The sequence below is a fragment of the Zeus faber genome (genome assembly GCF_960531495.2).
Source record: "Zeus faber genome assembly, chromosome: 14".
Taxonomy (NCBI): Eukaryota; Metazoa; Chordata; class Actinopteri; order Zeiformes; family Zeidae; genus Zeus; species Zeus faber.
In genome coordinates, this window is record NC_137200.1 from 10,809,660 (window position 1) to 10,836,927 (window position 27,268).

The 27,268-nt window shown below is 46.0% G+C and overlaps 1 protein-coding gene across 1 annotated transcript; it reads right to left on the reverse strand.

Moving 5' to 3' along the window:
- Nucleotides 1-5,067: 5,067 nt before the first annotated feature.
- On the reverse strand, nucleotides 5,068-19,432 carry tecta (tectorin alpha; the record flags this gene model as incomplete). Its single annotated transcript, XM_080014224.1, has 23 exons — nucleotides 5,068-5,168; nucleotides 6,113-6,232; nucleotides 6,422-6,506; nucleotides 6,607-6,769; nucleotides 7,149-7,397; nucleotides 7,949-8,112; nucleotides 8,548-8,750; nucleotides 9,094-9,204; nucleotides 9,491-9,771; nucleotides 10,240-10,526; nucleotides 10,751-11,131; nucleotides 11,313-11,512; nucleotides 13,032-13,689; nucleotides 14,349-14,989; nucleotides 15,129-15,699; nucleotides 15,807-16,417; nucleotides 16,568-17,138; nucleotides 17,262-17,674; nucleotides 17,957-18,122; nucleotides 18,266-18,403; nucleotides 18,697-18,984; nucleotides 19,088-19,227; nucleotides 19,369-19,432. 23 exons carry the CDS (start codon nucleotides 19,430-19,432, stop codon nucleotides 5,068-5,070), a joined length of 6,606 nt encoding a protein of 2,201 aa, XP_079870350.1.
- Nucleotides 19,433-27,268: the final 7,836 nt, after the last annotated feature.

Genomic DNA, 27,268 nt, shown 5'->3' on the forward strand with positions numbered 1-27,268 from the left:
AAACAACGGAGTGCCGTCTTTGACGACCTGCATTTATATTTGATGTGTTGTATAAACGAAGGAGAATCGCGCCGGGCGTGGCGGCGGGTCCTCCGGTCTCCGGGTCGTTTCACCGACGCGAAAAAAATAAATAAGAAAATAAATAAAAAGACACAACAACAACGTGGACGCCCCCGCGGAGCGTGTTAAAGCGGACGAACGGAATCGATGGAGGGTGAGATTTATTTCGTTTCCATCCGTAGTGGTTATATTTATGGGACCCCCCCCCCCCCCAGAGGTCCTACAAGAGGTTCCAGGGGGGCCCGCGGGCAAAATGATGAATAGTTCAACTTCAACATTACTATTACTATACAAATGTCATATTGTAATATATTCGCAATCCTAAAAAAAACAAAAACAAAAACAAAAAAAAAAAGGTTTATTAGGCATAATTATGTAGACAAAAATAGTATTAAACGTTGCTTGAAGATATGTAAAGATGCACAACATATCTGTTGTGCTCAGACCATTGTGCTGGTTGGGAGAGTGTTGTGCGAGTGACGAAGTGTAATTCTTGTAATGCAAATATTTTGGAAGAAAAGACATATAATAAATCATAAAGGGAACCTCCTTAAAAATAAATACGAAGTAAATAATAATTTGTGATTAGAGGGCAGTATACACTGATCAGCCACAACATTGAAAGCACTGACAGGTGAAGTGTATAACATTGCTCAATTCGTTCCGGTGGCACGTGTCAAGGGGTGGGATATATTAGGCAGCAAGTGAACAGTCAGTTCTCGAAGTTGATGTGTTGGAAGCAGGAAAGATGGGCAAGTGTAAGGATCTGAGCCACTTTGACAAGGGCCACATTGTGATGGCTAGACCACCGGGTCAGAGCATCTCCAAAATGCAGTGGTTAGTACCTACCAAAAGTGGTCCAAGGAAGGGCATCCGGTGAACTGGCGGCAGGGTCATGGGTGCCCAGGGGCTCATGGGCACCCATGGGGAGGGAGGGAAGTCTAGCTCGTCTGGTCCGATCCCGCAGAAGAGCTACTGTAGGACAAATTGCTGAAAAGGCTATTGGTGCATCGCAGCTTGCTACGTGTGGGACTGTGTAGCCGCTGAGCCCTGTCCAATGCCAAAATAGTGAAATATTGCCTATAATAGGCACATGAGTGTCAGAACTAGACCATGTGAGCAATGGAAGAAGGTGGCCTGGTCTGATAAATCACGTTTTCTTTTGTGTGTCGATTACGCACATTCTGGTATTTTTAGTATTTATACAGTTTATAAAGCCTATTGTGCGTAATCACCGGGTGTCATGACACTGCATATATGTATGACCGTATGTATATGTAAGTGACAAATAACCTCTTGAAGTTGAACATCATGTGGATGACTGGGTGCGTGTACACTATTACCTACATGTAGGTAAGAGATGGCACCAAGATGCACTATGGGAAGAAGGCAAGCTGGCGGACGCAGTGTGATGCTCTGGGCAATGTTCTGCTGGGAAACCTTGGGTGCTGGGATTCATGTGGATGTTAGTTTGACACGTACCACCTACCTAAACATTTTTGCAGACCAAGTACACCCCTTCATGGCAACGATATTTCCTGAACGCAGTGGCCTCTTTCAGCAGGATAATGGGCCATGCCACACTGCAGAAATTTTTCCGGAATGATTTGAAGAACATGACAAAGTGTTGACTCTGCCTCCAAATTCCCCAGATCTCAATCCAATGGAGCATCTCTGGGGTGTGCTGGAACAACAAGTCAGATCCATGGGGGCCCCACCTCACAACTTCCAGGACTTAAAGGATCTGCTGCTAACGTCTTGGTAACAGATACCACAGGACACCTTCAGAGGTCTTGTGGAGTCCATGCCTCCAGGGGTCAGAGCTGTTTTGGTGGCACGAGGGGGAGCTACACAATATTAGTGCTTATTAGTTCTTATGTACTTTTAAAATTACATACGTAGACATTAGTGTCTTAACCTTTTTGAGTGTAAAGACCTGATTATCCCTCCTCTCTGGGTGTAAACAGTGGTAAGTTACTTCATGGGTCTGTGAACCAAATACCCTTTAACCCTTCCAACAACCGCTGCAGAGAGAAAATAAACAAAGCACCCTCCTGCCACCCCCACGATGCATATTTGTGTCGTTATCCTGGGAAACTCTCTGATCTCGTCACAACCTCGACAATAGAGAAAGGAGGTGGCTGAGGTCCGGGGAGCAGGTAAGGTTTATTCTGTTGCCAGAGCAGGAGAGCAAAGCAGCCGGACCATGGCACGGTGGCGTGACACGGCAACGCCCCGGAGGCTGATAACATTCTTGTTAGTTCTGCCTCTTAAAACCTGTGCAGCAGCGTATTTTATGGCCCCGATAGAGGAGTGTTTGGCTGTGGCGGGACCGGAGTCCACAGCAGCCACATCAACGCAACGCGTCGTACGCGGGTGATTCATTATTTGTTACAGCTGGGAGGTCATATTCTGCACCTTTTTGTATGCCCTCTGCCAAAGTTCACAGGCGTACCATACAATCTCACAAACACATCAACAGATCAACTTTTCCTAACTTATAACGTTTTGCTGACCTACTGTGGTAAACTCCTGCACCACGGCTGGATGTGGGTCACATAATACTGTAGCGACCCAAGGGGGTGGGCCTGGGCCTTTTTGGTTATGTTGGTGCAAAGTATTATGGGTTCGGAGATGTTATGTGTCTCCGTATGTGTTTTCAATCGTTGGGGATATTCTGTTGGTGTTGGGCTGCGTTGTTGTTTGTGTTGGGGGGTGACCTGGACTGCGTTGCCGGTTGTTGACTAGGACAGGACCGTGACGTTGACTGACGTAGCCGGTTATGGCCTCCAGGGAGTTCTACGTGTAATCGTGGGCTGTGAGAATAAATGGAAGCTGCCCCTGCTGGTTGTGTAGTGTATGGGGCGGTGGTTTAGAAATTAATGCTCTAGTCTTGACCAAATACATTTGTTTCACGGTGCGAGCTCGCCACAATACTGAAGATACACAATACGTGCTGTACTGAAGCACTCCTCCATCATCACAATTAACCCATCTGATTGTTTGAGTCAATTTAAGGGCATAACTTAAACATGATTCCTACGCTAGTGGACTCTCAGGAAGGATGTTCCTCTTGTACCGATGCGTTCATTCATGAAGCCACAACCACACAACGTCATCACTCTAGTTGAGCCGACTGACTTGGAAAATGCATTGTGCAATTTCAAAGTATCTTTACAGTGATCAAATGGAGGAAAACGGTAAACAACCATGCAGTTGTATTCATGAAGTTATAATGTAGTCGTACAGAGTTATGCAACTATAGATAAACTGAGCAGGGGGGGGGGGGGTGTTCCCTGTTGATAATGCTGCCCACACCTGCTAAATTAACCAATGTGATGTAACGCAACCTTTGCCCTTGTCTGGTAAATCAGGTTTGTAAATTCTGTCCAATTAATATTTGTCTACAATGGTCGTATATATTTTAATACAGTCACTATCTTACTCCAAATCTAATTTGATCAAATGTCGGACTGAAATCTGTTTTCTTTTCACTCATAATCATCAACACCTCTTGACTGTGGTCGTGGTAAAATTGCAAAGGGGTCCCACCCCCGGTCTCTGAGTAGGTTTGAGCATGAAATACACCTGACCCACAATGACCTTGAGAAGGTTTCAATTTATTAAGATAACTTGACCGGAATTGAGATTGTGTTCCCAAAGGAAGAAGAAAGAAAAAAAACAAAACATCTTTTGGGCACATTTATATAAAAACAAAATTAAATTAGTGTTTTTGTTTTTTTTTATTTATGCGAATACCAAATTAACAAGGACTGTACATTTGTACATAAAATGACACATTATGAAACTGTTGCTTAAGGTTAATGGGAGACTGTGTTCTTTGTTGTTTGTGGCGGTCCGTATTACTTGTTCCGTGGTTTACTTTGTTTCACTTTCCATTGATTGTCAAATATAAAACATTTGACAGTGATTACCTCTAGGTGCCCACAGAAAGCAATACTATTAATAGGAGTTGCTTTTATCACTACATTTCAACATGGCTGTCCTAACAGGCATATGTAACATAAACAATCACAACCAAAGATCAGCATTAAAGTCAGAATTACAAGAAGAGTGAAAGCAACAGAGTGAAGATGCTGAAGTGATACCAGAGAAATATTTGTAGATTTGATATAATGAAATTACTGCACGTCATATCTGATGACTTTCAAGTTGATTTCATAACTTACGGTACGAGAACTCACCAAAATTGTTTCAAGAGAATACAAAATCAATTCTCAATGTTGCATAAATAATCATTTCATTCACAAAATACGCTCTGACCCCCAAAGGAAATGTAGGGAGCGCTTGGGCTGCACCAACTCCTCGTGTTCTCGCGTTATAATCAACATTCTACGCTGTTTGCGTGATGAAATATCCCATCCCGAAATCCAACATGCTACAAAAACATCCGTTCTTCGTGGGGCCCAGTTGCACCTTTGAGGCCATCGGAGGATGCGCAATTTGTTGCATTTAAATGAAAGGCAGGAGAAGGAGAAGCGCAAAGTGAATAGATCAGCTGGCTTTTGTTTCAAGTTCACTGATGAATCCACTGTCTGCGAGCTGAGAAGGCAGGAAGGAGAATTCACATTCACAAATATTTCATTCTAGATATAATCTGGACTTGGCTTCAAAATGAAAGCTTCGATCTATTAAGAAAATTATATATATATAAAAAACAAAACAAAAAATGGCCCAAATAAAAGCCTATGAGTAGTAACGAGTCCGGAAGCAAAATATTTCCTTTTTCATTTAAATTTGGACTTTTATGATTTTATGCCATGGCCAAAAATAGGATTATGCAATAATCTTCCAGCAGAGTTCAAAAGGAATTTAAATTACTTCAAACACCAATATCAATACTCAAAGGTTTGGGAATGTAAATTCTCTTGATTGTCTGTTCTATTAGCTATGTGGGTTTAAAAAAAAAAACAAAAAAAAAAACTGTGCTTCTTTTAAGTCTTTTCTCCTCCTTTTCTCCTCTTTTTGACTCGTCCTCACGGGAGGTTAGGAGACGAGCGAAGTGTGAATGTGAGCGAGGAGCAAGACCGAGACCAGGACGCTCACAGCGGAAACTCGGGCTCCGCGGCCGCCACCAGAGCTCACAGCTGCGAAAAAAAACCAAAAAAACAAAAACAGCACTTAAAACCCCAAAAGTCCAGTCCTCCAGTCGCATCTCATCAGTCCTCCGAGAACTATGCTGCATTGGTTGTGATTATTGGGGTATGGAATTGCTGAATTCACAGTGGCGCTCTACAACCAATTGATAAAATATGCAGATTGTTTTTACTTACTTGGGAGAAAAATAGCAGCAGCGACTAAAAATTGCAATTCAGCTGGAAAAATGTTCTGTTTTGCAGCTGTTACAGAAATGAATCATTCATTTGGCTAAGTAATAATGGATGAATAAGTGGACAAGTGTTCATATGTGAATTTCCAAAATACAGAAAGAAAGAAACAGAAAAAAGGGTAATTATCTTTGGAGGATCTTGTCCAGAAGTCTTGTCCATGATTTTGTCATTAATTACATATTACACAGACATCAGGAAGACAGCAAAAGTGAGAGAGGTAGGGGGGTGGGGGCGGTCACATGCTGTTGGTTGCACAGTTGAGACATATAGGCCTGAAAGCTGCCGATAATGAGACTTCCAATGCTTCCAATGCCCGTGCAGAGATACTGATTGGACCATATGGGTCGGTTATCTGCTTTGGTGCAAATGGTAGGTCGACTGCATTTAAGTACAGTCAGTGCATTTATATGAGCTTGAATAAGTCGATCGCAATCGGGTTGAGTCAATGTTCCGAATATTCCAACTCTCACGTAAACACCTTATAACCTTGTAAACACATATTTTAGCCACAAGCCCAACCTGATTAACAGACCTGGATTTCTCCTAAATCATTCGATTTTTTGTGGCTTGTAAAACACCTTAAACCACAAGGCTGACAGATGCATATTTGTGTGTGTGTGTGTGTGTGTGTGTGTGTGTGTGTGTGTGTGTGTGTGTGTGTGTGTGTGTGTGTGTGTGTGTGTGTTTACTTGTGGACTCACCCCGGCAGCTTTTTCCATCCTTCTGCAGCATCCCAGTCACGCAGCTGCAGACGCGCCCGGCTCCTTTACTGCTGCAGATCTGCTCACAGCCACCGTTATCCACCTCACACCAGTCTGACTCTGAGGGGAAACACCAGGTGCAGAACTCCCATTCATACCTGGTTTATTTTGTTATCTGATGCAGAAATATCCTTAAAAATTAGATTAAAACTACATGCGGTGACAACATTTGACATTAAATCCGACATTACAAGCTGAATATAGCCTTCTCTAAGGCACTGGAACTCGGTGAGACGGATTAATACTTACCTCTCCTTCTGATGGGCCCCACGGACAAAATGTGCTCCTTATGTTCACTGTTCTCCGCGTACATCCTTCTGTTGTGTGGACAGTTCTGCATGCATAGTGAACACAGATCAGTTAGTGCGTGGACCTTTTCCCCGGTCAGGCGTATCCTAGCGGCCGAGCCGGGGGCAAACGGCAGCGCTCCTCACCACTTTGCAGACGTTGGTCTCGGAGTCACACAGCGACACGTCGCAGTGCAGGTGCACCTCGTCGTAGTCCCCGATGAACTTGAAGACTGTGACGTGGAAGCGGCAGGTGAGGGAGACGCCGTTCTCCGCCATGCCGATGGTGTTGTCCTTGATGTTGGGACACCTGCAGGGCGGTGGAAGCAGTGTTGAAGAGAGGTTTTGGGTTGGGAGGCTCAATGAGCTGTTGTGGTGCAATAAACTACTGTAATTACTAATTTGGCCTACTAAACAGTGTGCTAAAATGCCTTTATTTTTTGCAGCACGGTAAAAGTGGGGTGGCTGTATGACCGTATGAATGTTGGAGAAGCCATTGTTCTCCTATACTAAAGCACGCTACATCACAGTACGAACACGTAGAACGTCGCACACCATTTAGGAGGCAGGGATAGATTATATTGCTGCAGAAGTGTACAAAAGCAGCAAAACTGTAATGAGTCTAAAAAAACCACCTCGTCCAGAGCATTATGCCGTTAAAACACACCCTCTGGTATGTTTTTACCTACCCTCTCTCAATGATGATGTAGCGCAGCCGGTCACTGCTGTAGCGCGATGGCGTGGCCCAGCACATGTTGACGATGAGTATGAGCTGGTTTTCATCCGCCCCCTCCACAAAGACGCCAACGAAGAGCACGTCGCGCGTGCTGAGCACCACCTCGCCCTCCCTGTAAGGCTGCCGGTAGGAGGAGTTCTTATACAGGGCCATCTTGGTGATGAAGTTTCCCTCCTGGGTGGGCAGGGTGAGGTTGATTACACTGGAGTGATGAATGTGGATGAGAAGATGGATGGACGGATGGATGGACGGGGGGTAAAGAGAGAAAAGCAAAGACGTGGGTGAGATCGGAGAAAGTGGGAGAGATTGTTTTACCATCGAAGGCTCATGTCAGAGTTCTCATGGGCGGAGGACACTGTAGTTTCAAGATGTAATGCCCCATTGCCCCCCCCCCCATAGTATCTATCTTTAAAATCTTTTTTTTTTTTTAAACAAAATATTACATACACATATTTTTGATGCTCGCCACTCTGAAAAAAGACATTTCGGGTAAAGACGTCTTCTTCTTCTGCGAACCGACAAACACCATTTATGACTCTCTCCCCTCCTTGGTAGATCATTTGGCTCGAATCGAACGTAAATCTTCATAAACTTTTTTTTTTTTTTCTCTCTCTCTCTGCGGTTGTTTCTCCTCCAACTATGATTCACCTCACGGGAAAACGAATTAATCTATGGGAATAAACCAAAATGTGAATACTCTATTTTCCAAACATATTTGGGAAAACGTGTGACTCCTCGTGCACTTCGTCTAACCTGAGCATGGGTTTGAGGACGGTCTCCAGGGAGATCTTAAGGTCCAGCTCGTAGGCGCAGGAGAACTCCACGTTGATAGTCTTGTCCCTCGTGATGATGTTCCCCGTGTTGTTCACGCTCTCAATCCACACCGTGTTCTTGTACATGATGTGCGTGCTGTTCGACTGTTGGGGAGGACGGGTTAGCAACGAGTGAATCAAATAAATACTGGCTCATTGGCCGAGCCACATCAAATTGACATTGGTGACTACAAGCCCCAGGTTAAAGCTGTGTTGTTATTATAGCTCATCACCAGCACTGCATCTGAACTGGCGGACGAGCAAAATATTTAGCACTCCAAATTAGTAAGTGAACGTTTTTATGTCCCAAAACCATAGTATGCATCGAACAGTATGCGAAAGTACCAAGATGACATACTACATTATTGTGGTACGCAAACACTGCAGGCTAGAGGAGGAAAGTACAGGTCAGTTAGAAAGATTAAAAGAAAAAAAAGGGAGCACCCAAGAAATGAACACACCGGCCTGAGAAGAGTTAGAAACAACTTGTCCTTGGACCTCGGAGAGACCAAACATGTAAATCAATACCAGCTCGCCGACCTGCACGATGGAGCCGCAGTGTCCCTTGGTGTTATTGATGTGGAAGGAGATGAAATCCTCGCCCTCGATGCCGGGGCAGTGCTGGTCGTTGATCCTGACATCCTCCCTCTCGAAGCCCAGCTGGAAGAGCTTGCACTTGGAGATGGACACCTCCATCTGCGCATGCTTGCAGGTCACCTCCGCCTGGATGATGTCGTCATCGCCTGGGGAATCACGCACAAAGTGGAAGGGTTCCTTACCAACTTTCACCCTATTTGTTTGCTAAAATGTCCGGTAACACCAGTAAATGCAAGCAGCATGTAAAAATGAGTGGACAAGATAGGTTTGTTTACAGGTTCTGGAAGGTGGCCACTCCATTATGGCTGACAAATTAATATCCGGTGTGTGAGTCTTAATATAAATCATCAAATATAGAAAGATAATTGCTATTGTGGGAAATTTGCCCATTGATCCCAATTAATTTAGCACCTACTGAGTTTCTAGTGCCCCCTGGTGGTCAATTTCTGAGCGGTGCATCTTTCCCATGGTTTTTTGTAATGCACTCACCCCCAGGGTTGCTCGGTAACTCTGGACATCCACACAGGTCCCCCCCATTCTCCTGCTCGCAGGTGTTGTTTGTGCAGATCTCTCCTGCACAGGGGTCGTAGATCCATTCTGCTAAAGACAGTTCCACGCACAATGTTAGCTGTACCACACACGGGACCTCATGGCACAACCTCATTGCAAAAAATATTTTTAAAGTAAGCCCTTCAAGCCAAGCAGTATTTCCCACATGACTAACAAAGTCCGACAACGACTGTCAACATTGGATATTTGTCATGCTCTTTGAAACCATGTAGACGAACAATGCTTAAGAAGCATTTCGAATCGAATAGAATATGCTGAGGGGGAAGTTAGGAGAGGATCTGGGCAGGAGGAGGATGTTGCCTTGCGGTGCCCTTACAGCAGTTCTCCTGGGTGATCCACTTGGTGGTCAGGGTGCCCAGGGAGCGGCAGGCCTCAGCGTAGGCGGCCAGCGAGCCACAGACTTGGGCCTTGCGGTGGTTGTAGCAGCCGTCCAGGTAGCAGGACTGGTAGAAGGGCCGGGGGTCCAGCAGGCCGTGGCAGGGCTGGAAGAAGCCCTTCATCTGGGTCAGCTTCTGGCAGCCGTCCTCACCCTGAAGGCCAAGCACTGCTGTGTTCTCGCAGGACTGGGCCAGAGCCACGTATTGGGTCTCGTCACAACTGCAGGTGGCAGGGATAGATCATTGTCTTGTTAATCGTCATGGACTGATATCACTTATTCACTGCCCATACAGATTCTGAATCCTAAACTTTAAGTCTATACTCCTGTCTATACTGAGTACAAATCAGATCTTTACTGTATTTACACTTAATTAACACTTAAACTTTATTTGGGGTTATAGAATTGAATAACTAATATCTATTTTCTCCATTAGACATCTGAAAAGCTTCTATGTGTCAAAATGCAGGAGATCAAATCACTTTTATATTTATGTATGACACTTTTGATAAGGCTCTTTGTATCATGTTAAAGTCCCAATCCGTAAAAGAAAAACAGCGACCCCTAGGCTCCAGGGTTTTGGGATTTCAAGTCAAATCGAATTTCCCCTTGTTAAGCAAAATCAAATGTGTTGGAAAAGAACACTCTGGTATTAGCATCATAACTAGCAGTCCTCTGACAAGCCTCACCTGTTCTGCATACCGTTAGTCTTCCAGCTCTGAGCCAGTTCCAGGGCACTGACCGCCGGCTTACCCCTGGAAGTGATGTAGTCATCGCTGGGAATTCCGTTAAAGTTCCCGCACAGGCCACACACCTTGTTCTGGAGCCGCTGGCCCATGGTGATGCTGAGGGTGTTGAAGCGATTGTAGCGCACCTGGATGTCCTGAGGCGTGTCAATGACCAGGAAGCCCTCGGAAGTGGACACACGGGTCATCAGCCCCGTGACAAAGGGCACAGACACTGGTGTGCCATTCACCTGACCGAGTGAGGAAATGTGCTCGTCTATTACTTTGTCAAAGAGACAAACCAAAAAGTTGTTCTTTTGAAACAACATGGAGAAACTACTTTTTTTATAATTAACGTCAAAACAGCTGAGAGACTTGGCCAAAAGCGATAATGCGTAGAGAGCGTTTAGTGCCGAAATGCATATCAAGGTAAGAAATTTTAGAATACATATAGAAGCCATCTTATGCCCTTCACCTTGACAGTGCTTCCGGAAATGAGTATGTTCTCCTCATTGATGTACAGGTAGACGTGGGAGATGGTGGTGAGATTGGGAGTGCTCCACTTGTCGAAGTTAGCAATGAGCTGGAAGGAGAGGTCAGGAAGCTTGTGGCAGTTTGTGGACAGGACGAAGGAGCAGGAGGCCGGCAGGCGCAGCGAGGCGCCGTCGAAGGTGCGGAAGACGCCGCCGCCTGAGGCCACGCAGTGCTGTGAGCGGCGTGCAAAGCAGCCACGCACGCCGTGGCGCAGGGTGCACTCCTCCTCAGCCTTGCAGCGCCGGGGGTCACACTGGACCAGGTTACGCCCGATGCACTGACAGCGCTTGGTGCAGTCGCTGTTCCAGAACAGCTGCTTGGGCTGACGGCACATTACGACAGAAAGGAGAGAGAGAGAGAGAGAGAGAGAGGGGTGAACAGTTTTATTTTACTCAAGCTGGAGCAGGAATCATCGTTTTTAAACCCTACATTATGCTGCTTGAATATTCAAGATGCATTCCATTTCTCGCCTCGGTTCACGGACTTGGGGTAGCTTTGCTGACCTCATAGTATTTGCCATCGGTGTAGCAACCACAGTTCTGGGGCAGGATGCAGCTCTTGCCGTTGAGGACGTAGCCCTGGTCACATTGGCAGCCCTCCACACACTCCTGGGTGCAGTCCCTCTGGCCACGGATGGGGGCGCACTGCGGCGGGCACACCGACATGCAGCTGGAGTAGTAACTGTTGGCTGGACAGCCCAGGACTGAGAGCAGAGCAAGTCCACGATAAGACACCAACTACTGGTTGGATACATACACTTATTACTACTTGGATATTTATTTGACTTCCATCTGTTCTTGAAATTATGGATTCCCTTCAAACCCTAGTTTCCTTAAAGGAACAAAAATAATCTATGGTGAAATTAAAAAGAAAAAACGTATTCATTCTTTTGTGAACTTCGAGAGGGGATTCAGACAAGAAGGTCAACACCAGTTTTATCCAGTACTGAGACAGCAACGGGCTGCATGCCAACTGTGGGAGGCGAGCGAATGGATAAATGCTAACCGTCAATCCATCTACATTTAAAACGACAAGGGTGTCATTTTTATGTTTTTTATTTGTACTCGTCATAAAGATGCACGATGTATCGCTTAAATAACTCAACATTTGAGACACTAGAGCTAGGCTAGTGGCTAGTACCTCTGCAGCCTTGCATGGCGCTGACACAGTAAGCCTAGCCGTAGCCCTTGGTTTTATTCGTACCGGGCAAATAAGGATGAAATTGCGATTTACCTTCTCGTCTGAATCTGGGTAACATGGACAAAAAGCAAATTTGCCCCAAAAATTGGAATATCCATTTCAATCAAGCATCTTTGTCCTGGTACTTGTGGTGTATCATTGTTTCGGGAGACCCCTGAAGAAGTTACTGTATGATTTTACAGCCATGGGTTAAAGATTTATATCAATTGTTCTGTGGTTAAGGAGTTGCATGTTCAATCAAAATATAGAAGGTTAAGAACCTATTTAACCAATTTAACCCCCACTAACATCTAATTATGCTTGCACTATGTGATTGACATTGAAAATAAAACGTTTTTCACATCTCACAAATGTGTATTCCCAAAATTTTATGGAATCCGATCGAATGGTCGCAGCTAGCTTCATTTTGAGTACATTTTGAACATTTGAGACATTTCTAAAACGATTAGTATTGCAGTTACATAACGCAGAACCTGCTAATACCAGCATAGCTACAGTACCTTCAAACAAAAGGAAAGGTGAGCGTCTCAAAACACTCAAACAGCAGCTCCTAAATGTTATTATTATTATAGAAGACGCAAAACAAGATTACGTGGCAGACTGGCAGTAAAATGTCACAGCGAGAATGGCCAATTAGCCCCAAAACTGGCATCAACGCATCTAAAATGAAGAAAGTGGTCCCACAGTGTCAAAAGGGTATGACAGTCTCATTACAGCGATGGCATTTTACTTTTTTTTTTTTTTTTTTAATTTAAATTTTATTTTAATGCCATAATCATCAAACTCGCAGAGAGTACAAAACATGACACCAAGCTCACCACTTCTTCCGAGAAAATTCCTTTTAACAGTTATACTGCAATAGAGACACGGTGAATAGAGAGTCATTCATAATTTGCACCCATTCACTCATATTTTCCGGGTAAATAAAAACAGCAACATATAATTAATGAGATTGACTTGTTGTGAGTGACATTGTGCATTGCCTGATGATTAAAAAAAACTGAACAAGGACCCCCACTCACCGCAGGGCGTGTCAGCCCTCCAACCAATCACAGGCACTCCTTGGGTTTGACAGGTACTGGCATAGATTTGCAGCCAGTTACAGATGGTCTCCTGGGCGCCTTGGTCCAGACAGGTGTCCTGTAGGCAGCTCTGATAAAAGAAGGCTGGCGCCACCTTGCTGTGGCAGCGAGCGAACACACCCGCCCTGTCAATGATCAGACCACAGAGTCGCACCGCCTCTGGTTCCACAAACACGTACAGGCCGTCCCCGATGTGAAAGCGTATGCCCATGTTACCCTCAGCAGTATCTCCCTCTGTGACAGCGCCCGCACTGATATCCGCCGCTATGAGGGGGACATCGTTAGTCAGGCTTTTCTCTCCCAGGCCGCAACGCGGGCAGGAGTCCCCGCAGCCCACCTGGCAGAAGGTGTCCCGCTCAGCCCAGGCCATGCCCCAGTCTGTGGTTGTATGGGTCGGTGGGGACATGGGCATGCCCTGGCAGATGCCACAGGAAGTGTTGTAGAAGTCCCGTGGCAAGGTGAGCAGGAGGAGAGTGTTCCAGTCGAAGGCCACTTTCAGGCCAAAGTCAGTCTCCAGAAGTAACTGCATGCCAAAGGAGAAGATATTCACCTTCCCCGGGCCCAACTTCAACGGAAGGTATAGGCGCTCCTTGTTCACCTGGGCATTCAGAGATAAAGAACACAGGTTGTGTTGTCTTTTTTCTTTTTAGCATGTCTTTCCAATTATGCATTATGCTCTACGATAAGTGCGTATTTGAGTTTGTACACAGTACGTGTGCATTCACTTATATTTCACGAGAAACGGAGAAAGAAAGGATTGTGAACATTGCACTCAATGTGTATTACTGTGTTTGTTTGTGTGTGTGAATGTGTCTGAGTATGTGTGTGTGTGTGTGTGTGTGTGTGTTGGATTATGTTTGTGTGATTTCTGGCTCTCCTCAGATCTTTTGAGGCAGTTTGTGAACCCATTCCAAATGTCGCTCAGGGTCAGCGTTTGTCTGAGCCAAATCCAGTGTGTTAAAAGATGCCCATTGAAATCAGATCCACCTAAAGCCAATCAAAGTGGAATTCACTCTGCCTGGTTATTCTATCAGCTTGATTAGAAATAACTTGCCCCCACAAATACAACAATCGTGACCTTCACAGCTCAGGAAAGAAATGACCATTGATATGATATCTGTGCCAAATTCTCCAACATAGCTTATTTTTGGCCTTGCCCATTCCTTATTCCAGGTGCTCTCTGGGGCAGGGGGGGAGGGTGGAAAAAGGTTGACTCTGCTTAAATGGATTTTCAAAGTTCTCCTGTAATCCACTCACCGTGACAGTGTTTTTGTAGCTACGAGACACTTCAATCTCATAATTGTAGACCTCTAGCACGAACCCCCTGACCCATATGGCCTGGCCTGTGTCCCTTTCCTCGTTTCTAGCTGCCAATTTGAATAGAGGGAAGGTTCTGGAGGTTTCTGCCACCGTTGCATGGTTCCTGTCCTCCACTCCCCTACAGTTAGTGGTGGCCAACTGAAGAGTGCAGGAACTCTGCAGCTCAAATGGCACACCACCGAATGGCAGAAAGTGTCCGTAACCAGCGGCCACGCACAGGGCCTCAGTACGTGGTTGGCAGAAGTAGAGTCCATCGTTCTCTTGGCACCACTCCTCAGGGTGGCAAGGTGCAAGCTGACAGTACACGCTGTTGTCGGAACCATTGCAGTAACAGCGCTCCTGGCACTCCCAATCACTCCAGAAGGTCTGATTAGTGGCAAGCTGACGTCCATGGCTAACACAGCCACAGTCGCCGCGTGTCACACAAAAGCCATCCCGCAGGGCAAAGCCTTCCTCACACTGGCAGCCCTCATGACATGGCAAGGCGCATGGTGTCTCGGGCTCATCCAGGTTGGCACAAGTCAAGGGGCAGGCAGTGGTGCACTCATCAAAGTGACTGTTCTCTGGACAGGGCAATGCTGCAGTGGAAAAAAATGCATAAAAGTTAAGCATCGATGAAAGACACACTTGGGATTAAAAGGTAAAACAGACTCCCAAAGTATGTCCTATGAAGAAATTAATGTTCATTCCTTCCCATATAATTGTAAGTATACTTACGACAGTTGGCGGCAGTCCTCCAGGAAGCCAGGCCCACCTGAGCATCCTGACATGCAGAGGCGTAGGCCTGCAGCGAGGAACACAGAGCTGAACGGTTACCCTCCTTCACACACATGTTATAGAGGCAGTTCCTGAAGAATGCTGAGGGATTCACAGCTGCGTGACACGCAAGGAAAGAGCTGTTTCCGGGGTCATTGATGTTGCCGCACATCCAAGGGCTCTGGTAGAGACGCAGATCGGTGCACATACGGTAGAGGTCGTCACAGTCCCCGTTGCAGGTGAGGTCATCTGCGATGGCCCGCCAGCCCTCCGTAAATTGCTCGGCTGATTCTGCCATACGCCCGTTGGGCAGTCGGAGATCATCAGTTATGTTGCTGTTGAAGACCCCACACAAACCACAGGTGGCATTGTAAAAGACGGTGGAGAGGGAGATGTTGAGAAAACCCTGGCGTGTGTAGTGGACACGGATCAGGCCATTGGATTCCACCACTGTGGCATTGCCAGGGGCTTTGTAGATCATCATGGTCTCTTGTGGGTGGACGTATGGTAGCGCCACAGAATCACCGTTTAGCTGGAATACAAAAACAAACACACAGCATTAGGCTAAGAAAGATGCTGGGAACTCAAATGAAATTATCTTGGTGAGGTGTTTTCCTCCCTTAATAACACAATACTAACCTTTACCATGTCAAAATCTGTCCCACCGACTTGCGCCTCAAGGTTTCCCACTCTGACAACAACAGGCCTCATCCAAGTGGGACCTTTGTTCACCAACCGCCGGCCTATCTTCACCTCTACTGTTGATACATTGGCTGGCACCTTGCCACATAGCTTCAGCAGGTAGTAGGAGCTGTCATCTGGGAAGGGCAGGAAGCCACCGTCAAAGGACGACATCACTGAGTTCTGGGTGATGGAGCACATTCCCTCTCTACGAGGATAGCAGCCCAACCTGCCCACCTCAGCTGTGCACACCTCGCCATCCCTGCAGGAGTCATTGAAGCAGGAGACCTCACCAGCGGGGCCACAGATGCAGCGTAGCATACACTCGCTCCGGTCGCCATCGGAGCTTGCCCAGAAAGTGTCATTAAGTGGATAATAGAGGCCATCATGCTCACAGCCACAGTTGTCGAGCTCCACACAGCGGCTGCCGCTCAGGACGTACCCTGGACCACACTCACAGCCCTCAGTGCAAGGGTGGGCGCAGTAGAGGGCAGAGGTGAGGTCTGAGCAGGATGCAGGACAGGCACTTGTACATACCTGGTAGTGGCTGTATTCCGGACATGATAAAGCTGACAGCCAATGAGAGAGAAGAAATTAAAGTCAGATCTGAAAAGGTTAGCTTCACAGATGCAAGTTAGCAAAGCTGCTGACTGATTACACTTACCTACGCTTCTATAGCAAAATTTTATTCATGCTAAGATGTCATAGTGAGAACTCACCACAGAAGTTGCGTGATCTCCAGGGTCTTATAGTGACACCCAAGGCCTGACAGGCCAGTGCGTAGGCCTGGATGGCACGACACAGTGTAGTGATGTTATCCCTGTTGCTACACATGTCATATACACAGCTGTAGACAAATGCTGTCGGGTCCACTACCGCTCTACAGTCTCTAAATGGACCATCAGTTTTATTGATCAGGCCACAGTAGTCAGAGCGAAAGTAAAAGGCCTCTATAACCGGGTCACACATTGTGCAGTTCTGAGTACATCCATCCGTACACCTCCAATCTGCGTCCTCGGCCCGCCAGCCTCCACCCAGCTCCACCACACTCTCTGCCAGTGACCCATCGGGCAGCACCGGATCATCGGCGGGATCATCGTTGTAGTTGCCACACAGACCGCAGGTGTTGTTGAAGTAGGAGCTGGGCAAGGAGATAGAGGCATAGTGTTGGCCATCATAAGTTACCAAGAGGCCAAAGTCTGTTTCTAAGGCAATGGCAACCCCAGACTGGTACACCCTAATGGCGCCGAGTTGAAGCTGGACGGGCAAGGTTTTCATCAGACCATCTACCTGCAAGAAGAAGTAGAAAGACCAAACAGGAGAAATAATTGAATGGGTCTGTTTTATCTTGAGGACAAACCTGTTTTACTTTCATCATCATTCATTATAGCAAAATATAGAGGTTAGGTTTACCTGGACTGTTCCCAAGCTGCCCTTTGGCAGTGTGACTCGATGCCCATATACTTCCACTGTAACATCCCTGAGCCAAGAGACGGCGGTCACACCACGGTTCTCGTTTTTGGCCTCTACGCTGAAGAAGGGCAGCCCTGCCACTTCCCAGCAGGGCCGTGCTAGTAAATAAGAGCAGGTGCCCTGGAAGTGATAGAGGAAGCCGTCAAAGGTGTGGTAGTGGGGGTCTCCAAACACCACACAAGTGCTGGTCCGGGTGGGCTGGCAGTAGAATGCACCCTCCTGCTGCTCACAGGTCTCCAGCTGCCCACATGGGGACTCTTGGCATAGAACCTCGTTGTCTGTGTCCAGACATCGGCATCGCTGGGAGCACTGGTCAGAGAGCCAGAAGATCTCACCCCTTCTATAGAAACGTCCTGGTGAGGATTCAGTAAAGGTAAAATATGAATTACTTTTTAAAGTTATTCAAAACCACTGTAGTTGTTTGCTACAAATAGAGTACCTGCACTGAAAAGAGTCTCGTCTTTAATGTTTGTATTATTTAACATCTATAAATAGAGATATGGATTATAATTGTAAAGACCTGGGTAAGATAGCAAACAGTATCACTGATGTACTGACAGTAATTTCTGCTGTGATGTGATTGGATGAATACAAATACTACCAAAATGGAAAGTGAATTTTATTTTGAAACTTGCCATTGAAGCTGCAGCCATTGGCAGGATCGATCAGTTCAGTGTCTATACGGAAGACCCACCGACCGGGAAAATTAACATTGGTTGTCTGCTCAATGTTCACAACGTCATTGGACCGTGAACCTGGCAAGTTGAAGAAGTGGCCAATGTCTCCTCCATTGAAACCTGACTGAATAGGGGAGAGGCGTGAGGGATTCAGGACAAAATATCTCATCATCTGCTGTTTTTTTTAACATTTGTGGCAATAACCTGAAAGTATAATAAATTAATCAATCCCATGAAACTTTGTTGGGGACATCATGATCAGAATACCTGTGCTGTTGTCCCACCCAATCCGGTTAAAGGATCTCCTCCACTGGCTGTCCCTGTACTCCAAGAGATTTCTCCATAATTGAACATAGAAAAGGATGCCGCACCACCGGAGATGAGAACGGTTTGGAACGTGTTCACCTTTGAGGACAAAGAACCACAATTAAATTAGCTTTTTCCAGGGTAAAACCTCTCCTTCTCAAAAACTTTACACTTGACAATTGACAATGAATGCATGAATTCACTCCTTTCAAAAATAGGTTAAGGAAGGTTCATTTATTCTTCCAAATCCATATAACATAAGATTTTTTTATTTTTCTACTTGATGGAATATTAACAATTAAAACCCAACTACATTCTCATTTCTCTCCATAATTGTGTGAAACTGCAATGTACACATGCACAGGATTGCGTAGGAAGGTTCTGTCCATTACCGGGGTGGTTTGGCTACCTCCGTAGAAGGTGACCTGGTGCCACGTTGCGATGAAAGCCCAGGTGGCTGTAAAAACCGGAAGGTTTTTGAAGTACTTGCGGATGTCTTGGGTAGCCCGCTCGAGTATGTCTGGATCGGTGGTCTCACGGTAATAAACATCTCCCCTGATGCCATTGTGCACATCTGCCCAAAGCGGGGCTATGAATGACCTGCTGTCACTCAGTGGAAAGGCTTCTGGTGTGAATTGGCTGACCTGAACGTTGAAGGAGATGACACCATTGTTGTTGACCTGCAAATGAAAAGTGAAACCCAATCTTATCCATGATACATGAGATTCATCGTATCCTCCAGGTGAAAAGCAAGTTGCTGTTATGGCTTTGATCAAGGCTTACATAGATGGAACGGTAGGGCACGTTGAAGAAAATGAATGGCATGAGCAGGGTAATCTCAGTAGAACTCCCATCATCCATCTTGGGAGTCTCTAGATCCCTATGGCCGGGTCCAAAGGGGTACAGGAGATCCTGAGTACTAGCTAAAGGAGGGTCAGGTGAGAATGGCCAAGATCTAATAATTAGATGCATTTAAGCCTGATATGAATTGGCTGTAGGCTCTTTCACCCTTGATTGAAATTATATTACAGAGTGAGAGCATTATTCATGTCAGCATGTCCTACCTATGTTCTGAGCAAATATGCTGAGGAGGTGAAGCAGGATGACTGGATTGCATGGCCGGACCATCCTAAAAGATTTAGAAAGAAAAGGCGAGGGCTTACATAACAGCATGTAATTTGTTGATACCATGAGAGGAGGTAGTGATCTTTGGTATCACCTCATTAATCAGCGACTAATGCACTTAATCTGGAGAGACTTGTATTACTTTTGTAGCCCTAACATAATTCTTTTTAAATTGACACTAAAGTTCAAAACTGAGTCATTGAACTTAATTCTCGTAAGTGAGGGTATTAGACAAAAGTAAAAAGGAGCACGAAATGACTTTTCAGGCTAGTCCAGGCTAACTTCTTTAAGATCAGACTCCCAGGTCTCCCCCGAGATGCCCTGAAAAGGCCCCATTATGCATGCCAGAACAATGTGTCAGGATCACATTCGTCTCAAGATCCCATGTGAGCGGACAACAGTGTACTTGGGGCCCCTCTCTGTGCCTTGGTTCCCTGTGGCCCACCCAACCGACCCACTCCGGGCCAGCGTCTCTGTGTCTGAGGCCAGGAGCTGCTTAGGACCTCATTACCACTTCTGTTTGGGAGACATCCATGCCTTGTTAAGTAAAGGACGAACGGCGTAAACACGGGGGCCACTAATGGCTTTAAGTGACTTGGTTTGAATTGCCAAGGTCTCTGAGGTGGCCCTTGGGGGCTGTTCGTGGCGGGCTTGGCAGACTTCCAATTGCCAAACTGGAGTGTACTGCCAAGATGGCAGATCTAGCCGTCAGTATTTAGCAGCAAACTTGATTGACATGATTAATTCAGTGGATCTTGAGGGCGGTGACAATTTAACATTTTAAAGTGCAATATGGAAGACCAGCAGTGTCTTTCAACACAAGTGGAAACTTGTGTTGAAAAACACTGTTATTTAATCATCTCAATACAATCACTATATAATTAGCAATTTCAATTAAGTTAGTATTGAACTGAGCTAGAAGTTGAAACATTGGGATAATTTGGTGGCATGAAGCCTGTACTTCCAAGTGAATATATCTCCCCAGAAGTGTCTGTGTCCCATAAGGCTGTGTCCCATCACTGAAAATCACATAAGAGATCAACATCCTCCGACATCCTCACTGATTTACTTTAGGTTATAAAATACTCAGACAGCATGACATTCTAAACCAAAAACATAACACTCAAAATATGTTAAGTGACATGAAACTAAAACTCCTTATATATTATCTGATATGACATGTAAACCAACATAGGATACTCTTTGCCAACATTGGTGATGGTGGAAATGTGACTCGTATTGATGAATACAGACCAATGAACTTTGCGCAAACTTCTATAAACTTCAAGATGATCTACAATGTTGTTTTTAAACATCGACAGATGGTTTAATGGTTTTGAGATGTTGCAGTTAAAGGTCTACCATCAGTAGCCATCTTAGCCATCTTAATGACGTTTACGGTCACCATCGGTCCATGGGTCCATGGGACCGATGGTGACCGTTAACGTCATTAAGATGCTCCTCTCCAAAAATCTTCTCCCAGTCTCTTCTGTGATGTGTGAATCAAATTTGTGTCCAATGGTTAATTGTGCTCAGGTGTGCCAAGATGAGTGAGCCCCGGTGAGAGAGGATTCATTGTCCTGTCACCACCCCGACATCAAACATCCTGGGCAGAGAGATTACCGCAGTTGCCATCTTCAGTCTTACAGCTCACCAACTCACCACATAGGCATTCAATGTATGCTTTTTTTTCCCCCTCAAAGAGCTGATGAAGACAAAGCCCTTAGAAACTTGGAGGCTTAACAAGAGATCCTACACATGGGGGGGGGGGGGGGGTCACACAGATATTTGACTCTTAATGTGTTGGCGAGGCAGGACCCGCAGTCCCAAGGTAATTCATACATTCCGGGGACATAAGGTTTAGTGTGGCTATTTCCACGAAAGAGCTCAACTCACAGTAACTCTCTAATCCAGCCAAGAATCAAATTCACAGTCATGAATCATTCTTTTTCACTCGAATTTAGGATTGACATTACCAGTACATGGAGTGCATCAGCCTTAACTCCAACGTCTTCTTTTATCCCAACAGATTAGTTATTAAATGATAGACTACTGCATCTGCTGACCAAAATAGAGTGGCTGATGAGAAACCTGAGCAGGACCCCTTGAAATCTCACCGACAACTGTACAAGTACCTGTGCAAATTCCAATGCAGGCACCATGTAAGCTCCAACATTCCAGAATGACACAGAGAAGGCTATGCCCTGAGATGTCACACAACACACACAAATGTTACCTACGCCAACAGATGATGCGTCCTGGCAAAGAATGAAATCAATGTCTAATAATAATAATAATAATTATAATTATTATTTTTATTATTATTATAATTATTATTATTATTATTTTATTTTTATCATCATTATTATTATTATTATCATTATTATAAAAATGAATGTTCAAAATGCAAAGAGAGAGAAGGAGATGGGGAGGGAGCTGGTTACTGAACAGACAGAGAAATGATGGGACTCACCTGGCTTCAGATGACGGACATCTAGCACCGCACCGCTCTGCTGCCGGGCTGCCTCCACAGAGCAGTGAGCAAGGGACCATCCACTGGGGGGTGTGGGGCGGTGATGGGAGGAGGAGGAGGAGGAAGAGACACCAGCTGCGGATGTCCCGCTAGAAGGAGCACCTGTTTTCTGATAGCGGCAGCAATTACTCTAGTCTGGCCCCAAAAATAAACTTGATATAGAAATGAATGAATGACAGAAAAAAAAAAAATCGAGAGGGTGAAAAAGAAAACAAAATCCCTTGTTGGAAGCTAAGGGGAAGGAGCTGGTGAATGGAGGCAAAGGGAAAACTTTACCTGGATAGTGTTCAGCTAAATCTGAGCTCAGCGTTTGGAGAGAGAGAGAGAAGAGGGGAGATGGGGGGAGGGGGGTAGCAGGTAGGAATGATGTGTGTGTGTGTGTGTGTGTGTGTGTGTGTGTGTGTGTGTGTGTGTGTGTGTGTGTGTGTGTGTGTGTGTGTGTGTGTGTGTGTGTATATATATGTGTGTGCTTGTGTGTGCACTGAAAAAGTCAATGACATAAAAGAAGAAACAGTGAAAATAAATTTGCCCAGAAAATTTTTTTGAAAATGGTTTCTTCAAACAAAACAAAACAAATATATTTAGTTGTTTATTCTTTACATTTTCGACAACAAAGCACAAACAAGAACATCAGGACACCAGAGATAGGAAGAAAAAAAAAAGGAATGTGATAGAAATCAAAATGATACTCTTACCCAACAGTCCACAAATCAAACGAAAGATGTTGATGTTGAAATTTGGTCTGGAAATATTTGGAGTGGATCTCCAGTCTGCTGTTCTCTTTGATACATTCATTGGAAGAAATCTCTGGATTTAGAGTCAGGTGGTTGAATACACACTTCCCCAAATCCATCTCAAAAGGAAAAGAATCCACATCACCACCACATTTTCTGGGAGTGCCCGGTTCCTCTTCCATATTGGCAGGAAATACGCTGGAAGATTCTAGAAGCTATTTTTTGGGTTAGGTAAGATTTAATTGTGATTTAAATGTGGCAGAGAAATGATAAGAAATTGGTCCTGATGCTCCTAGCAGCACGCCAGACCCACCTTGTATTGATGAATCGATAGATATAATACATGATATACTGTATACATAACAGCTCTTTGAGTTCTGTTGTGGACAATTTGTTTTACAGACAAAGAAATAATTTGGAAAAGTATCGATACAAAAATATTGACGTTGGCAGTTATCTGTTTTCTTTTGGTTTTTTTTCTGGTAAGTCATTGCCCATGCAATGTCACCGACACTCGAAAAATGTGAAATCTGTGCTTTTCTAAATCAAAACATTTCCAGATTTTCTTTAACTACACAGGTTCTGTACAAAAGTTATTTCTACGAAGAGTATTAAAAAGACCTTGACTGTAACTGTGCTCAATCTCAGCCCAATCTAAGCCCCTGCGCACTCAGGACGAACCCAGGCAACAGAAAAGTCCCACTCAGGGGGATGCTCACATACCAAACAACAACAAAAAAGGAACCTCAAGCTTTTCAGGCTCAGAGGTAGGTTAGAGTTACAGTATTAACATGACTCACTTAGGACACACTGTGCACTCTCCCCTGTGCTCTTTCTCTAATTAAAGACGGCCTCATTTACAAGGACACACAAGACATTTGATTTCCATAGATCCTGTGGAGATAACGTTGGGCTAATGGGGTCTGGGAAGGATCGGGCAGAGTCAGTCGAAACATTGTTCCAGGAGGGGACAGTGGAAGTAACTGGAGAGGGGGGGGGGCTGAAGACGTGTAAAAAAGGGCTTACGGAACAATAAATAAAACAAACATTTTGAACAGCCGAGGGTCAGTGTTCCTGGGAATGTCCAGACACAAAAGACACGGCTGTGAAACAACATGTTGATGGGATGATAGGGCCTGAACGGCCACTTGTCTGAGAGAGAGGGATGTAAAGGGAGAACGAAAACTGAAAACACACACCGATCAGCCACAGCATTGAAACCCACTAATAACCACTAATCTTGTGTAGCTCCCCCTAGTGCCGCCAAAACAGCTCTGACCCATCGAGGCTTGGACACCACAAGACCTCTGAAGGTGTCCTGTGGTATCTGGTACCAAGATGTTAGCAGCAGATCCTTTAAGTCCTGGAAGTTGTGAGGTGGGGCCTCCATGGATCAGGCTTATTGTTCCAATAGATCCTCGTTCGGATCGGACCCTGACCCCGGTCATCCACGTGATGTAGAAGAAAGTCTCTGCGTGAAATTTCACCTGCGCCGCTACGATAGCGTTTTGACGAGGGCTTGTCAGTGTGGCTTTCATGGATAGCAAGTCTAGATTAATGCCCAGGTGAGTAAAACAGAACAAGAATATCGTCCTGCCTCTCCTCCAAAGTGGATTCAGTGCAGTCTCCATGCACTTTGAAAAGGTGCGTGGTGCTAGGGAGTACCCGAACAGTATCCGTGGGATTTGACATCACCGTCTGTCTGATCCCTTGGGGGGTGGGGGGGGTGATGTGCCTGTCTTGCACAAGGGGGGCCCTTTCCAAAAGGGAGGGGGCCCACTTGGTGACTGCGGACTAGATGAGAACGGCGTTGATATTACACAACACGTTTCATCTCGCTCAGCCAGGCGAGTTGTGGGCATGGCTATCAGCGAAGATTCCGCTTGTTGGATGTCAGCGCTGGAAACTCTCCCTGTGGAAAACCTGTATAGAACCATCCACGAAGGGGCTGCCGATGTTACATGAGTGGGCAGCCCTGTTTGGGTCTAGTGAGGCAGTTAAACATAAAGAATTGGCCCTAGTGTCTCCACTCATGACATTGTCGCCGATAATGTCACAGGCCCTTTTTCTGTTATCAAGGCCAGCAATAAGCTTCCCTGCAGAATTAGCGACTGCTGTGAAGACACCCGGTGTCCTACCTGTGGCTGATTCAGGTCTCCAGTCTCATCCTTTTGGCAGAAACAGAGGGCAAGGCGGTGGCCGACCTGGGTCGCTGTCTGAACCCTGTAGAGAAACCACCTTCCCGTATACCCGTACCGTCACTCAAGAGAGGCAGTGTGGATAGAGGATTACGATTTTTGCTCTTTAGAGGAGATGTATTTTTGTTTATTATAATTTTTATTTTTCACATCACATTTTATAAAAAGTTGCATTGGACCAGGTGGAGGGCAGTCGGTAAGGAGTTCTCCCAGCACCCGCTGGTCTGGCTGTTTGCTGGCGGTCGCTGGGTGCTGGTGGTCGTCTGCTCGGTGGGGGGGGCCTTGGGGGCCGTGCATTCCTTCCTGGCTCGCTGGTTGGTTCGGTGGGTACGTGGGGGGCAATGGTGCCAGTCCGCCAAGGGGACATGGCGGCCCAGATTGGCCCTCTCTTCCTCTGAGCGGTGGAGCAGCTCGGTGAAGGAGGATCCAAATAGACAGTCACCGGTGAGCTGTGCGCTTACGAGCCTCATTTTCTCGGGCTTTGGGAGAGCAGTGCCCGAGATCCAGCCACAGAGCACGTTGGGTCTGCGTGGACCATGTCATGGCTTTCCCTGCTGAGACTGCCAGGGCTTGGGTTAGTTGGAGAATGGGGCTGAAGATCCTCGCTGCCTCGTCTATTTCCTCTGGAGACAGTATCTCTTTGTCCACCATCAAGTTGCCCAGAGAAGCGCCAAGGAGGGAGATCCTCCTCTCTGTGTACCCTAAGAGGAGCTGGTGGCATTTATTTGGCAAGGTGGGCTTTCTGTCCGGCTGCCACGCGGCATGAGGGATCAGGAGAGCTGCAAGTCCGGTCTCCAGACAAGGGATCCCCTTCGTCTGGACGACGATTCTTCCCCTCTATGGCCGTAAAGGGGAGGTAGGTGGCGACTGGCACCTGGAACAACCAGTTGTGGTCCCAGCCTGGTCCATGTAGCTGTTGATGGCGGGGAACTGTTGGCAGAGGATATCCCTTCTGGCTGCACACAGGTTTTGTAGACCTCCGCCACCATTTCATCAGGCGCCTTGTTGGTGGGGAAGGGAGGGAGGGGTATGCCCCGCCTTGCCACCACTGAGTGGATGAGCCCCAGGAAATTGTCACAGAGCAGACAGACCATGGGTATGCTAATGTCTAGCGCCAGGGAGATGATAGATGCACCAGATGAATCTGCCTCCTCGTACTCATCCACAGGGCAACCCATTCGGGTTACAGTGGATGATCCGGTGGGGGATCTGCCCGGTGCAGGGAGACAGAGGGATGGGGCAGATCTTGCTCCGGTTCCTCATTCCACACTCCAAACAGAACGATATTGTCTCCAGAGGGATGCCATAGTTGAAAAATAAGTGAGTGAGAAGGCGGTCACTTTGGCAGGGCTGTGCACGCTGCACAGGTAGAGTCTTCAGCTCCCTGTTCAGCATTGAAGGAGCCCAGGCACTCGAAGCAGTGGATGTGTTGGTCCGCCGGCAAGAAATAGACTAGGTATCCCTTGCACCACCACCCAAGGGAACCTGGCCCTTAAAAGCGCGAGTCAGAGGGTGAAACAACCTCTGTGGTGCAATGTCCTTTTCAAAAGTTAGTCAGTGTTTGTGGAGAGCCCAAGAAGTTTGAGGTCAGGCCTGGTTGAGGCACATACGATGAGGGTAAATAGCAATACAGCTTACAGGAAAACTTCTGGATCGCTTCAGTAAAACATTGCTTTTGTTAAAGATTGCCATGAATGGGGGTTGAAAACCAGATAGACCAGAGTACATCAGTAAATAATAGCAAATACTTCAACACTCATGGCTTAAAGGTTAAGTACAGGGGAGAGTGGACTAAACCTTATTCGACCGGAAGGTTAAACCAGACAATCAAGGCCATCCCAAGAGTCCCAAGAAAGTCATAGGAAGAGAGTCCTCACATTTTGCACAGCATCCACACATTTTTTTCTGATTATATCATGATCTTCTGCAATTTGATCAGATTTTGATTGCTTATGTACCAAATGCCATGAGAAATAGGCCCACTGCGATTTACAACATTTACTATATGTTAATGGTATTAATTTCACTGGGAACAATATTGATAACTCATGGCAATCAAGACAAGACAGACTTCATTTGAAATGTATTGTATACCCAAGTGTGATGGAGCTAGAGAAGAGAAAAGGCACTATGTCACCAGTGTGTGAGGCGCAGGTTGGTACTGTGTGGGAACCAGGTGTCAGGCTATCCAGCCTGGTGCGTTCTGGAGAACCCATCAAGCCTGACCTTCACAAAGCAGGTCCTGGACTCTATTCCGGGGAACGAGCTCACCTCGAGCTGTCACTTAATCCCCAAGAGTGGGCGGCCTGGTCTTTTTCTACATCCAACCCCCTGCAAAAACTTCCCCCGTTTGCAGCCCGTGCTGCGGTTGGCC